Consider the following 15,116-nt stretch of genomic DNA (forward strand, 5'->3'; position numbering starts at 1 on the left):
TAGCAAACTAGAATATGGCAAGAAAATTGACATTCTAACATGTAATTTAGGCTCAAGAATCATTCAAAAAGACTAAACACGGACCAAGTTATGATATTTTCAAAATCGGGTTTTTGCAATAGTGTGCCTGCTCATTATGTAAAATTTAAAAATTCATAACTAATTATAGAAAAATAGTTTTGGGGAGATTCAAAAAACAAATTGCATGGGAAAAACCTAATAAATTCATTAAAAATAATATTAGAGGCAAAAGAAGCCATTTTCAAAAGATAAAATAGAACATAAGAGAAAAAATGTCCCAAGCATGCATATGGAGTGATTTCGGTGCCTAATCAGATTTACCTTGTTTTGGTGTTTCAATTTTTGGACCCGAGGAATTCTAAGACACCCAAAGACACCTTGGAATGATGAAAATTAGATATGGAGCAATAGAGATGCAATTAGAGGTTAAAAGGGCTCCTAATGTGAACCTAATAAACTAATTAGCTAGGGCTAATTTTTAGTGAAGGATGACAGTCGAATGGTAGCTTGAATGGGAATTTAGGGAGTGTTCTAATTAATTTAGAATGTCTCCAAAACTCAGCAGATTTAAAGTCTCTTAGGATGGGTGTTTTATGGGAAAATCTGGGGCTAGTGTAATAGAATACCTCTAAATCCTTTAATTTATCATCATAGGGCTCCTCAATGCCTTTACACAGTATGCATTCAAAGGGTGAAAAAAATAGGGGTCTACAGGGCAACTCTCCCTCATCTAGGCTGGATGTATACTAGTGTTTTTTTTTTTTAGTTGTGTTTTGCAGGTTTTGTGTATTTTGTGAGAGCTTTCAAGAACCTAGGTGCCAATGAGCTTGGCATGGTGTTTTGGGAATCATAGGGAGAGATAGTTATGTTGAGAAGTCTAGCAGTATCGATACATTTTGGCCGACCCAAGGCTATTCCAGACTATAACACCTTGGACATTGGTGTGGCAAGCCTCCTTTCTCTTTCATGAACGCCATTGCTAGTGAGCTTGTGGTCGACGAGGTCCGCATGAAGGCTGAGATTTCTGCTTCTCTGGTATAAGAATGCTTGTTGCTCTTGTTTTCATCTTTCCTCAGCCTCTGTCCCAGTTCCTAGTCTAGGAAGCTCAACAATGCTATTATGATGGTTTTGATGGTTCAACTGCATCTATGCTTTTCGACCACCAGTGTTGCTGTTGGTAGCCAGGGCGGTTTTGGGTTTCTATTATGGGTTACATTATCGCTAGGTTTGGATAAAGTTAGGATTGAATTTGAGCCTCGATTTCATGTATTCACACTCTTATACTCTTGCCCTTTTGGACCATGCTAATGCAATTTTGCATGTTAAAAACAAGAATGATTAAACATTATCTATACGTATTATTTTTTATTTTTAAGTAGGAGAAATTATACGATGTGATGTAATATTATATGTATATATCGTCTACACTCTACAATGACAAACGTTTATAACAACATTAAAGTTGATGAAGAGGATTTTTTTTTATCATAAAACGTACCTTTTGTTGAAACTTTAAAGGAAGTATACAATTAATTGGAGTCTGTAATATAATAAGGCTCAAAGATTTTTCTTTTTTCTTTTGCTAAGATTTTATTTGATGGAGTGATACATAAATTATTAGATTATGTATATGTAGCCCTATTAGAGTTTAGAGATATATCATATATGATTTCGAAGGTATCTCTCGACCCTCATATGATCTCTTTGACAACAACTTCTGAAATTAGTATTCTCATCCATCAAAGTTTTTCAATACAAAATCTTTACGATATATTTGGAAAAATATGATTAGATTAGATTTTCTTAAGTTTTGGAATCATCAAAATTATACTCTTTGAAGCTCATAAGGCCAATAATTACAAAAATTAAAATTGAAAAAATCAAATTATTATATAAAGTAAAATATGATAAATTAAATTATTATATCTTTTAATTTATTAATAGGTAATTTTATAAAATAAATATTTTATTAATAAAAATATAATTTAAAATTAATTTAATTTTTATTAAAATTAAAAATTCAACTATAATTCGAAGATTAAAGTATAAATTATGCTAGAATTTTTTTTAAACAAAATTATGCTAGAAATTAATAATGCTAGTAAAGATAATGATGGTTCATGAGAAATTAATATCAGTAATTAACATCCACTTGCATTGATACGACAACACAATTAGTTTCTAGAATACCGCCTTCTTCTTTCTTCTTCTTCTTCTTCTTCTTCTTCTTTGTTCTTTTCTGATATTCTGAACACCATTTGTACTTTGAGCAGGTTATCAATCTTCATGGACGCCTATGGCTCTTGAGGTAACCCAGAAAGTTGTCTATGTACCTATTCTGTCTTTCTCTGTCCCCAAACAATCCTCTCATCTCCTTAGCTTTTTCTCTGTAAATCTTACCCTCTTCCTCCACCATTGCCAATCTCACTGACTCGGCAACTGACTTCCTAGTGAAACTTCCGTCCAATTCGTTCCTTGGTATTGGGTATCCCAATTTCTTCTCCTCCAAAATCCTCACATTTAACCCTTGGTCCCCCAAGAATGGCAAGAGTATCAGAGCTTTCTCATGTTGAAGCGCCTCCACAACCGAGCTCCACCCAGAGTGAGTCAAGAAACCACCAACCGAATCATGACCTAAGATCTTGAGTTGAGGAGCCCAACTAGTGCACACCACGCCACGCCCTTTTGTTCGTTCCTCGAATCCATCTGGTAACTCGACCACCTCAGTATCAGCCAAGCCGCGACGCTTCCTCAGCACCCAAAAGAATGGTAATCCACACAACTCTAACCCGAGAGCAATCTCAGTAATCTCTATTTGACTCGGTTTGGCCTCACTGCCAAAAGCTACATACACTACAGAACCCTTCCCTTGATTATCAAGCCATTGTTTGATTGAACTCCATGTGTCAATTTCCTCGCCGGTGTCGTAGTCCGTAGTGGGAAGCATACCAACCGGTATACAAGGTTTCCCTTGGATCTCTTCTAGCAGGTGCAACCATTCTGGTTCAAACTCCAAGGAGCTCCTCACAGCAATCATTTCACAACCTCTTAAAACCTCTTCCATACGATAAGAGTCGGAAACTTCGGACGCATTAGCTGTTACTGAATCAAAAATTCTTGAGATTTCAAAAAGCCGAAACACTACCTTGGTAGGAAAAGTAATCCACTTTGGTGGGACAGTAAAGTCTTCTGGTTTCGTGCGATCATCAATTGCAGAGTACGGCTTCGCGTTACACAGTGCTGCACCCAAGAGTATACTGAAGAAGGCATTTGAAATGCCAAGACTAGTAGCTATACGAGGCAACCAATAAGGGGAAAAATCATAAAGAAGCCAATCGGGACGTGAAGTTTCAAGGAAAACGGTGATAGGATCTTTGAGACCATCGTAGGCTTTCTTAAGGTATTGGACTTTATCGTAAGGGACGTCGGTGGTGGACTCTGCGTCTTCCGGGAGGCCATCGACTTGAGGCAGTGGAAGCTTAACGAAATTGATGAGAGGGGCTAAGTTTGGGGGAAGTTTTGGAAGACGATGGATGTTTCGAGGAGTGGAGATGAAGGAGATTTTATGACCCTTTTGAGCTATGAGTTTGGAGAGCACTAAATATGGGATGATGTGACCCAAGGCTAGCCATGGGAACATAGCAATATGAAGCTTGGAATCGTCGGCCATGGATGCTAAATTCAGAGACAAAAGTAGTGATATAGAAGAAGATGAAGAAGAGCAGGAAGAAAAATAAAAAGAAAAGATGCAAGATAAATATTACACCGCTGAGATTGATTGCCTGACTTTGCCATTCTCGTTGGTCCACCATCTTTTATCATATTGCATCTCCTTTCACGAAGAAATTATTATATGGGACAAAAGTTTATGGGGTATACATGGCCAATTTTTACTTAAAAGCATAACTATTGTGTTTAGTTAAGTTATGAGAAATAAAAACAAAAAATGAAATTATATTGATAAGGATTTAAATATTTGATTAAATAATTTATATTTATTTAAATATATTTATTTAACTAAATTATGAAAACATTATAAATATTTGATTATTTGTTAATAGAATGGAATTTGTCATAGTATTTATAATTGCATATAAACACGAAATATAAATATTATTAAAAAAAACTAAAAAAAGTACTTAATAAATATAATATAATATAATATAATTGTTTGACAAATATAATCTGAGAAAAAAATTAAATTTATTTAATTTAATATACTCTTACCATAAATAATATTTAAATAAAATTTTAAGTCCCAATCCGAATGGTACCATAAACTTCCAATGAATGAGATATTTTTCTCCTTATATTGAGTTCAAATTTTAATGAATACAGACTTGGTTTTCTTGGTATAACAAGTATGTTGTTGCAGGCATGCATGCATTGTTTATCCCATGGCCTCTGCTTTATGTTGCTTTTTCATTCCTGTATATTCTTCAGGCTATTTTGTGATTTGTAATGTTCTCTCTATATGGTAATTTCAATAACACAAACTTAAAACTTAGAGAGGCTTTTGTGTGCATTTTTTTTCATTCCATTAATTCTACATGATCACAGAGATATCCAAAGACTAAGAGACATCAAACCTCTACGATCAAGGTTAGCAATTCTTTTATTACACTTAAGACTGCAACTTAGATAATGTTGTTGTAAGTCTCTGAAAATCAGTCCAAATGTTAAGTAAGTCTAAAATCAAAGAGAATGATGAGGTCGGTGGTCTATTGGTCAGCCATTATGATACTCAAGTTAAAGATTTTGATAAAGTGAAGAATTCAATAATGAGAGTTTCAATAAGAAATTTGACATAATAAACGTACCTGATTAATATCTGCTTCTCATATTTATAAATTAAATGTCAATATTGTAGTTATCTACAAGAATCTCGAATATTCAACTATTATCCCAAAATTTTCACCTAAAAATCTAGGCTTATCATTGATTAGTACTGGCAGATGCTAGGTTCGTCGGGCAATCATGTACACTTGTTGTTACCTTATTTGTGCTTGTTTGGCTACACTTGTCCAAGCAATATTTTGTTCTGTTTGAACCACATACGTCTTCTTTTGCTTGGTCTGATTAAATCTGAATTTCATCTACTTGGTGTAGATGATCCTAACCATATGATGGACAATCTGGTTTCTATCAAAAACTCTTCTTTCTTATTTTAACTCTTTGATTGAGTGCTGATACTTTGACTACCACGTTGAATTCTTTGACCGGGCACTGACTTTTTGACTTGATTTTAGGTAAGTAGTATCATTAGAAATGCAAAATTTCTCTAGGATAAAAAATTTTTACATCTAAGAGTCATATGGTAGTTCCCATAGCCATAGCCTCCCTTCTTTTTTTGCTTTTGTCTTTGGAAGCACCAAGCCAGGGATGAAGCAAAAGATAATAAGAGTAAGGACAAAGCCAGCTGCATGCTATCACAAACTGCAAACCCACAATAGTTTATGCTTTAATGCTAAAAGACTAATCTCGAAGTAAGTTAGCTGGCTGTGTTAAGTGCCTCATTAAACAATCTTGGAGTAATTTCTGCATTTGTTGTAGACTACTGGTTTAGTATTTCCATTTCCTGCGGTTTATATCTTGGTCATTTAGGAATATCAATGGAGCGGGTCAGATTAAATTATGAATTATGCTAGAAATAACAGGGAAAATGATGATGATAAAATAGCTTAGGAGAAATTAATAACAGTAACATCCACTTGCACTAATAATAGTTCACTCACTTTCTAGTAAAAAAGTGTATATATATATATAGTTCAACCACTTCGCTCTAATAAGACAACACAATTAATTCATTAAAAATATGCTCAATTATTTAGTTCCTAGAATGCCACCTTCTTCTCCTTCCTCCTTTCTCCTTTCTTCTTCTTTGTTCTTTTCTGATATTCTGGACCCATTTGTACTTAAGCAGGGTTTTCAATTTTCATGGGCGCCTATGCCACTTGAGGTAACCCAGAAAGTTGTCTATGTCCCTATTTTGTCTTTCTCAGTCTCCAAACAATCCTCTCATCTTCTTAGCTTTTTCCCTGTAAATCTTACCCTCTTCCTCCACCATTACCAATCTCACTGACTCAGCAACTGACTTCCTCGTGGAACTACCATCCAATTCGTTCCTTGGTATTGGGTATACCATTTTCTTCTCCTCCAAAAGCCTAGCATTTATACCTTGGTCCGCCAAGAACGTTAAAAGAATGAGAGCTCTCTCATGTTGAAGTGCCTCCACAACTGAGCTCCATCCAGAGTGAGTCAAGAAACCACCGAGTCATGAGCTAAGGTCTTGAGCTGAGAAGCCCAACTAGTGTACACCACACCGCGCCCTTTGGTTTGTTCCCCTTACCCATCTGGTCACTCAACCTCAGCATCAGCCAAGCCGCTACGCCTCCTCAGCACCCAAAAGAATGGTAACCCACACAACTCTAACCCGAGAGCGATCTCCACAATGGTAACCCACACAACTCTAACCCGAGAGCGATCTCCACAATCTCTACTTGACTCGTCTTGGCCTCACTACCAAAAGCTACATACACTACAGAGCCCTTCCCTTGATTGTCAAGTCATTGTTTGATTGAACTCCATGCGTCGGTATCCTCGCCGGCGTCACAGTCCTTAGTGGGTACCATACCAACCGGCATGCAGGTTTCCCGTGGATCTCCTCTTGCAAGTGTAACCATTCTGGTTCAAACTCCATGGAGCTCCTCACAGCAATCATTTCACAACCTCTTAAACCTTCTTCGAAACGATAAGCGTTGGAAACTTCCGACGCATTAGCGGTTACTGAATCAAGAATTTTTAAGATCTCAAAAAGCCGAAACACTACCTTGGTAGGAAACGAAACCCACATGGGCAGGACAGTGAAGTCCTCAGGTTTCGCGCGATCATCAGTTGCAGAGTGTGGCTTGACGTAACACAGTACCGCACCCAAGATTATACTGAAGAAGGCATTTGAAATGCCAAGACTAGTAGCCGTACGAGGCAACCAGTAAAGGGAAAAATCATAAAGAAGCCAATCAGGATGTGAAGTTTCAAGGAACACAGTGATAGGATCTTTGAGACCATCGTGGGCTTTCTTAAGGTATTGCACTTTATCGTAAGGGACGTCGGTAGTGGACTCTGCGTCTTCTGGGAGGCCATCGACTTGAGGCAATGGAAGCTTTACGAAATTGATGAGATGGGCCAAGTTTGGAAGGAAGTTTTGGGAGACGTTGGATGTTTCAAGGAGTGGAAATGAAGGAGACTTTAGCCCTTTTGAGATATGAGTTTGGAAGGCTCTAAACATGGGATGATGTGACCAAAGGCTAGCCATGGGAACATGGCAATATGAAGCTTGGAATCGTCGGCCATGGATGCTAAATTCAGAGACAGAAGTAGTGATATAGAAGAAGAAGAAGAAAAATAAAAAGAAATTGTGCAAAATAAATGCCATCTCACCAAAGTTTGTAATTCTCGTTTGTCCACCCTCTCCTCTTTATCTATCGTTTTGCCTTTTACGAAGAAATTTATCATATGAGACAAAAGCAAATGCCGTAGGCATGGCAAATTTTTATTTGAATGTGTAAACATGAATTATAAATATTATTAAAAAAAAATAAAAAAAGTACTTAATAAATATAATATTATTGTTTGAAAAATATAATATAAAATAAAAATTAAATTTAATTAGTTTAATATATTCTTACCATAAATAATATTTAAATAAATTATTTTATTAAATTATAATCTAAACAAATCATATTAAATGAAATTCACATATCAGTCTTTATTTCAAATTTGAATAACAATTAAGTCCTTTTTTTTTATTTAATTGCAAAATTGCATTAAACAGCTTGACACAAACAGCATCAGAAGAGCTTAGCTCTGCATGAGGGAGCAAAATCCAATTACAATTACAATTGCATGAAGGAGATGCATCCTTTTCCTGTACTTTTTGCCATTCCCGCCTTTCAAGGGCAATTTTGTCATTAAAAAATATTTTATCAGAATCAAAGATAGAACAACTTGGCATTTTACTTAAACTTAAAACAGGAATAATTTGTGAATTTTGCTAAACATCAGGAAATTGATGGTAATTATTATTATTATTATTATTATTATTATTATTATTATTATTATTATTATTATTATTTCATCTGTTTCTAATAAAAAAATTAAAAAATATGTTTAGAAATATTTTTTTATTTTTAATTAATAAAGGTAAAAATTAATATAATTTATTTTTAAGTCGTTTTAAAAAGTAAATTTTCAATAAAATAATAAATTCATGCTAAAAAGTACAATATAAATATTATTACTATTATTATAAAAAAATAATACAAAGAAAGTTACTAATAAAATTACAATTAAAAATTATCATTAATATTTTATATCAAAAAAAAATTACTAAAAAATTATTGATAAATTACTAATAAAAATAAATTATTATTAAAAATAAAAATATTACCAAATAGTACAAATAAAAATAAATTATTGAACCGTTAACTTGTTATAGTAAAAATTACTTAAAAAATAAATTATCAATAAAATTAAAGTGGGATAAAGCTCTATAAAAAAATTAAAAAAAAATTAAAAAAGCCATAGAATAAGAAAATAAAAAATAAAGAATAAGGATTTATTTCTAAATTTAAAAAGAAAACGTAATATTCTTCACCACAAATTTTAAAGTTCACGATTTACAACCGGATTCCATTCCACAATTTAGATAATAGGTTTTTTTTTTTTCAGTGCAAAAAACTTCATTGCATTAAGAAGCCAATTGGCATTAGAACACCAAAAATTCATCAGCAATGGCGGGGGGTATGCAGCCCAGGTAACAGGCAACTTCCCCTGTTTATAAAGCTTGGCAATACAATCCGCTGCTCTATTTGCTTCTCTAACAATATGCACAAAGGAAACAAAACAACACCTCTGTTGGAGAGATTTGATCACAGCTATTGTTGCTTCAATTGCCCACTGAACATTTTGATTAGTGGGCTGCAATAAGAATAGCAGAATTAGACTCAACCACCATGGGAGCCAGCCCATAGTTTTGGCCACTTGAAGAGCTAGCAGCACTGCCTGAGCTTCGCCTGCCAAAGGAGAGCTGGAAAAAACTCTTTTTACATCTCCATTAACCAACTTACCAAAATTATCTCTAACAATCATAGCAACATATGCTACCTACTCACCGCTATCCCAACTAACATCAGTATTAAATTTAAGTTGGCCTTGCAAGGGAGAGATCCAAATCTGGATACTTGAATTTCGCAGGGCAAACCTATCATCAGAGCCTGACAAAGACTTAACCAAGTTCAATTCTTGCATAGTCAAGTAAATATTTCGGTGAGCTTCAATGGGATTAGGCTGGCAGTGATCAAACACGGCTTTATTACACCCCTTCCATATGGTCCAGCAAGTTTCAACAATAGAAACTAAGCATTGACGCTCGTTCTTTAGACTCTAAACCATTGTAGTACACCACTGAGAAAAAGAGGTAAAGCCAATAGCACTTGGTTGGTAGCCACATGGACTCAAAAACCAAGTTGCTTGAGCATGGTCGCAAAAGAAAAGAGTATGCTCCACTGTTTCAATATCGGAAATACAAATAGGACACATTGGATCCACTGGCAAACCTCTATGAGTAAGGCTTTCTCTAGTTGGAATAGCATTAAGCAAAATTCTCCATAAAAAAGTTTTGATTTTTAACTGAACAGATAAGTTCCAAAGAGCCTTCCACGCTTCTACTAGAATAAGCATGGAATGTGCTGGATTGGTCATAGAGAAATGAGAATCTTGTTGAATCAGCATTCTGTAGCCAGACATGACTGAGTATATCCCTATGCTATCATAATGCCACACAACAAAGTCCTTCGTTCCTAAGGGAGCCACAGGAATAGTTTGAATAGCTTTACACACTTCTTCGTTAAATAGAAGAGATAACAACTGATTATTCTAACTAAGATTTGCATGATTGATAAGGTCAGAGACCCTAAGTAATATGAATTGGACAATTTAGAGGTCTCTGAACCTTGAAATCTACAATACCAGGGACCCAAGGGTCTTCCTAAATCAGAATATGAGTTGGACAATTTAGAGGTCTCTGAACCTTGAAATCTACAATACCAGGGACCCAAGGGTCTTCCTAAATCAGAATCTTACTACCATCAGCAATGTTTTGTCGTACACCTTTCCTAAGCACTTCCCTGCCTGCAATTAAACCCTGCCAAACCCACGAAGATCTTGACCTCATAGGAGAATTCTAAATAGACGAATGAGGATAATACAAGCCTTTGATGATTCTTGCCCACGTACTATTAGGATTTGTTATAAGTCTCCAAGTCTGTTCTGCCAAGCAAGCTAGATTGATCATTTCAAGGTTTTTGAAGCCAACTCCTCGAAATTTTAACTCAAATGCTTTAGTCCAAGTCACCCAATGAATTATTCTCTCCTCCTCATTTCTACCCCACTAAAAATTTGAAATCAAGCTAGTAAGCTGACGACAGAATCCTTTTGGATATTTGAGAATACTCATCAAATAAGTTGGGATAATGTCGACCTCGTGTAACTCAAAATGAGCATTGATTTTAATAATAACAAAACCCAACTAAAATCTATCTAACTCAATTTTAAGTGATGTGTAGATTCTTTCTCTTATTCATGAAAAATCTTTGAGGTTGCATCTAAGGAGGAAAAACACTCAAAGGCATCTCAAGATGAATCCAATTTGAGAGAGAACAAGATTATGAAAGCTAAGACTCAAAGTAAAGGTATGAAAGTCATAGAGTTAGGAATTGAGTCTTAGAACTTGTGCAAAAAGAATAGATAAAAGTTTAGTCAATTGGAGCTCAAAATTAATTTTTCTTTCAATTACTTTATAAAAATTTCTCTCATCATGACCTTAGATATTGCTATTGGAATATATATTTCTCTTAAGGTCTAAATTAGATTTTTAAAAATTACAATTTGAAACAGGCATCTGGTAAATTAATTTGCTAACTTGTTTGCTAAAATATTAGTTTGTTAATGTGTTTGCTAAAATTATAGTTTGCTAACTAGTTTACTACTGTCGGCAAAAATTTCATTAGTTTGCTAAATGATCAGAGTTATTCTACTTCGTACAAAAAGACAAAATAACAGTTATTTTGCCTAGAACAGAGTGTATAACATTCTAAAAAGATTTCAAATAGTTTAAAATGATATGAGAGTATAAATACACTTTCTTTACTTCATTTTACACTTGATGAAAGCTTACAATTGCACTCCAATCTTGATTTTTCATTTATTGCTTTCATTCAAGAGCTTTAAAGTGTTTGAGCTACCATTGGCAAATCAACTCATCTCTTCTATATAGTTTGATTTGTATTGAGTGAGAGTGAGTGTTAAAACATTAAATTGCATTTAAGAGAGGTTGTACAAGCACCTATTGAAGCTTGTGAGTGTGAGTGTTTGAGATAGCACTTGTTAAGGGTTCAAGCTACCTTGGTAAAAGCTTAGTGTTGAAGAATTTGTAAAAGGCTTTTGGTCTCTTGCCTTTAAAAGAGCAAATAGTGGAGAGAAGACTCAAAGAGGGTTCTCAGAGAGAGTAGATGTAGGCTAGTTAAGCCGAACCACTATAAAAATCATTGTGTTTGATTTCTCTAACCTTAATCTCTTCACTTTTGTGTAATTTAATTTCTATGCATGATATTGAATGTTGATTGAATAGATTAAGTTTATATACTTAAAGATATATTGAGTAGGTTGAGAAATTAGTTGAATATTTTGTAATGCATGTTATGTCAAAAATTGCTATAAATATTGATTGAAGCTTGAATTGCAATTTAGGGACATATTCTTGAAACACATATCACTTTCACTATATATGTAGGAGCACCTAGTTGAACAAAGCCACAATTTTTCATTAGGCTACAAGCAAGGGCCAAAAAATTGTTTAAGTCCAATTCACCCCCCTCTTGGACTATTTTGGGACAACAAATTGGTATTAGAGCTTGTCTCTCTTGCTGAAGGTGTCACAACCTTGGAGTGATCCCCAATGGCTGGTTCATCTAGCAACACTGCCGATATACCTGCGCCACTAGCTGAAGGCTACTCAATTACTAGACCACCACTCTTCAATGGCACTAATTACTCATTTTGGAAAGTTAGAATGAGAAATTTCATACAATCTGTAGATATTGATGCATAGAGAATTATTAAAAATGGTCCATATGTTCCTAAAAAAAATGGTCAAGGAAATACTAAAGTTCCTAAAAATGAAGATGAATATGATGACAATGATTAGAAGAAAATTTCTGTAAATGCTAAAGCTATTAATATTTTGCATTGCTTACTTGACCTTAATGAATACAATCGTATTTCAGGATGTCAAACTGCTAAGGAAATTTGGGATAAGCTTAAGGTCACTTATGAAGGAACGGATGTCATCAAGGAATCCAAAGCAAACCTCCTTATCCGAGATTATGAGCTATTTGAAATGAAGCCAGGAGAATCAATTGCGAATATGAGTACAAGGTTTATCGATCTTGTCAATCTTCTCAAAGCACTTGGTAAAAGATTTGAGGAAGCCAAACTTGTGAAGAAAATTCTTAGATCACTTCCAAAGTCTTGGGAAGCAAAGACTACGGTTAAACAAGATACCAAGGATTTTAAAACATTCACCTATGATGAACTCATTGGATCTCTTATTGCACATGAGATGGTATATAAGAAAGATAAAGTTGAAAATGAGCAAAAGAAGAAGAAAAGCATTGCTCTCAAGACAAATAAGGATGAAGAGAAGAAGAAAGGAGTTGTACTTAAAGTTGACTCAAGTGACAACTCAAGTGCTTCAAGTGATGATGATGATGAAATGACTATGCTTGTAAGAAAATTCAAAAGAGCTTTCAAGAAGGGAGGAAGTAAATACAAGAAATTCTTGAAAAAGTATACTCCCAAGGATAAACGTTTCAAGGAATCAATAAAAGAAATTGTATGTTATGAATGTCACAACCAGGACATATCAAGCCCAAATGTCCATTGCTCGAAAAGAAGAAAGAAAAAGAAGACAAGAGCAAGAAAGCTATGAAAGTTGTATGGAGCAACAAAGATGAATCTTCAAATGATGAATCAAGTGACAAAGAGACTGCTCATCTTTGTATGATGGCATTTGAAGAGAAAGTCGAAAGTTCACAAAAGGAAGAAGAAAGTGATAATGAGGTAAATTCTCTTGAACCTCCTAATGTAGAGGAACTTGAACTTGCATTTGCTAAAGTGTATGATGAATATAGAAAATATAAGAGAAAATGCACTAAAATGAATTTAGAAATTAAATCATTGAGATCACAAAATATTGCTATGCCCAATGTGTATAAAGAAAATGAATTTTATAAAGGAAAAATTTCTTTGTTTAAAGAGCTAGATTTGGAGTTGAAAAACTCAAAAGAAACTTGTGAAAAGCTCATTGAGAAAAATAAGGTTCTTGAAGCTAAAATATAATCTTTGACAAATGATTTGGCAAAATTTACAAAAGGAAAAGAAACTCTAGATGTACTTCTTGGAAACCAAAGAATTTCAAATGAAAAATATGAGATTCGTTTTGACGGTTTCATGAACTATGGTAAATACAAGAATCATTTCATTAAAGCATCTATATCCTCCTTGCCTAATGTCACATGTTATTATTGCAATAAAAGAGGTTATATGATTAGTTCTTGTGCACTTAAGAAGGGTTTCCTTAAGGTAAAGAAGGTATGGGTGCCAAAGGGAACCTTACCTAAAGTCACTAGCCCCCAAGGACCCAAAGTTGCTTGGGTACCTAAAGCTAAATAATTAAATTTCAGGTTTGTTTCAAAGGGATGAAGGAAGTGAAAAATGGTATATAGTTAGTGGTTGTTCAAAACACATGACTGGTGAAAGGAGTTTTCAAAAATCACAATGGTAGATGGAGGACATGTGAAATTTGGAGATAAAGGAAAGGGAAAAATAATTGGAAATGGCACAATTGGAACCAAACCTTACATCGAAGATGTATCACTTGTTGAAGGCTTGAAATACAACTTGCTAAGTGTAAGCCAACTTTGTGATAAATGTTTTGAGGTAAAGTTCACTTCTTCTCATTGTACAAGTAATAACTTAGATAATGACACATTGTTCATTGCCAATATATCTAATAATGTTTACTTGCTTGACTTGAATAACTTTGAAACTAATCATGGTACATATCTAGTATCTTTTGATGATTTTAGTTATTTGTGGCATAGAAGATTAGGACATGCAAGCATGCATACACTGTCAAAATTGTCTAAGAAAGAACTTGTTAAAGGTCTTCCTAAGGTTAACTATGAAAATGAATTTCAATGTAAGGCATGTGCACTCGGAAGGCATACTAGAGCATCTTTTAAATATAAAAATGTTGTTTCCACTACTAGGCCATTAAAATTGTTTCATCTTGATTTGTTTGGAGCCGTGTCTCTTGCTAGTCTTGGTGGGAAGACATATGCTTTAGTTATTGTTGATGATTATTCAAGATATACATGGACATTCTTCCTTGCTCACAAAGATAAAACTTTTGAGAAATTCACCTCTTTTAGTAAAATGGTTCAAAATGAAAAAGGTTTTTGCATCACATCTATAAGGAGTGATCATGGAACTGAATTTGAAAATCATTTATTTGAGAAATATTGTGATAAACATGGAACCAACCATAACTTTTCAGCTCCTAGAACTCCACAACAAAATGGGATTGTAGAAAGGAAAAATAGGACTTTGCAAGAAATGACTAGAACCATGTTGAATGAAAATAATTTGCCAAAGTATTTTTTGGGCTGAAGCTATTAATACTTCTTACTATGTGTTGAATAGAATTTTGATTAGACCAATTTTGGAAAAGACCCCTAATGAGTTTTGGAAAGGAAGAAAACCAAATATTTCATATTTCCGAGCATTTGGATGTAAGTGCTATATCTTAAATAACAAGAAGGATAACTTGAAGAAATTTGATGCTAAATCCGATGAAGAAATTTTTCTTGGGTACTCAACAAAGAGTAAAGCATATAGAATGTTTAATAGAAGAACATTAGTTATTGAGGAAACTATTCAAGTTTTCTTTGATGAGGCTAACCCTTCTATTAGAA

At 34.2% G+C, this 15,116-nt stretch overlaps 1 protein-coding gene and 1 pseudogene across 1 annotated transcript; both read right to left on the reverse strand.

Annotated features, from left to right (window-relative positions):
• Positions 1-2,098: 2,098 nt before the first annotated feature.
• On the reverse strand, positions 2,099-3,837 carry LOC110653814 (UDP-glycosyltransferase 91A1). Its single transcript, XM_021809598.2, has one exon. It carries the CDS (start codon positions 3,689-3,691, stop codon positions 2,306-2,308), a length of 1,386 nt encoding a protein of 461 aa, XP_021665290.2. The 5' UTR covers positions 3,692-3,837; the 3' UTR covers positions 2,099-2,305.
• A 1,967-nt stretch (positions 3,838-5,804) lies between these two features.
• LOC110653787 (UDP-glycosyltransferase 91A1-like) lies at positions 5,805-7,535 on the reverse strand (annotated as a pseudogene).
• Between the last annotated feature and the right edge of the window lie 7,581 nt (positions 7,536-15,116).

Source organism: Hevea brasiliensis, chromosome 7, assembly GCF_030052815.1.
Source record: "Hevea brasiliensis isolate MT/VB/25A 57/8 chromosome 7, ASM3005281v1, whole genome shotgun sequence".
Lineage (NCBI taxonomy): Eukaryota > Viridiplantae > Streptophyta > Magnoliopsida > Malpighiales > Euphorbiaceae > Hevea > Hevea brasiliensis.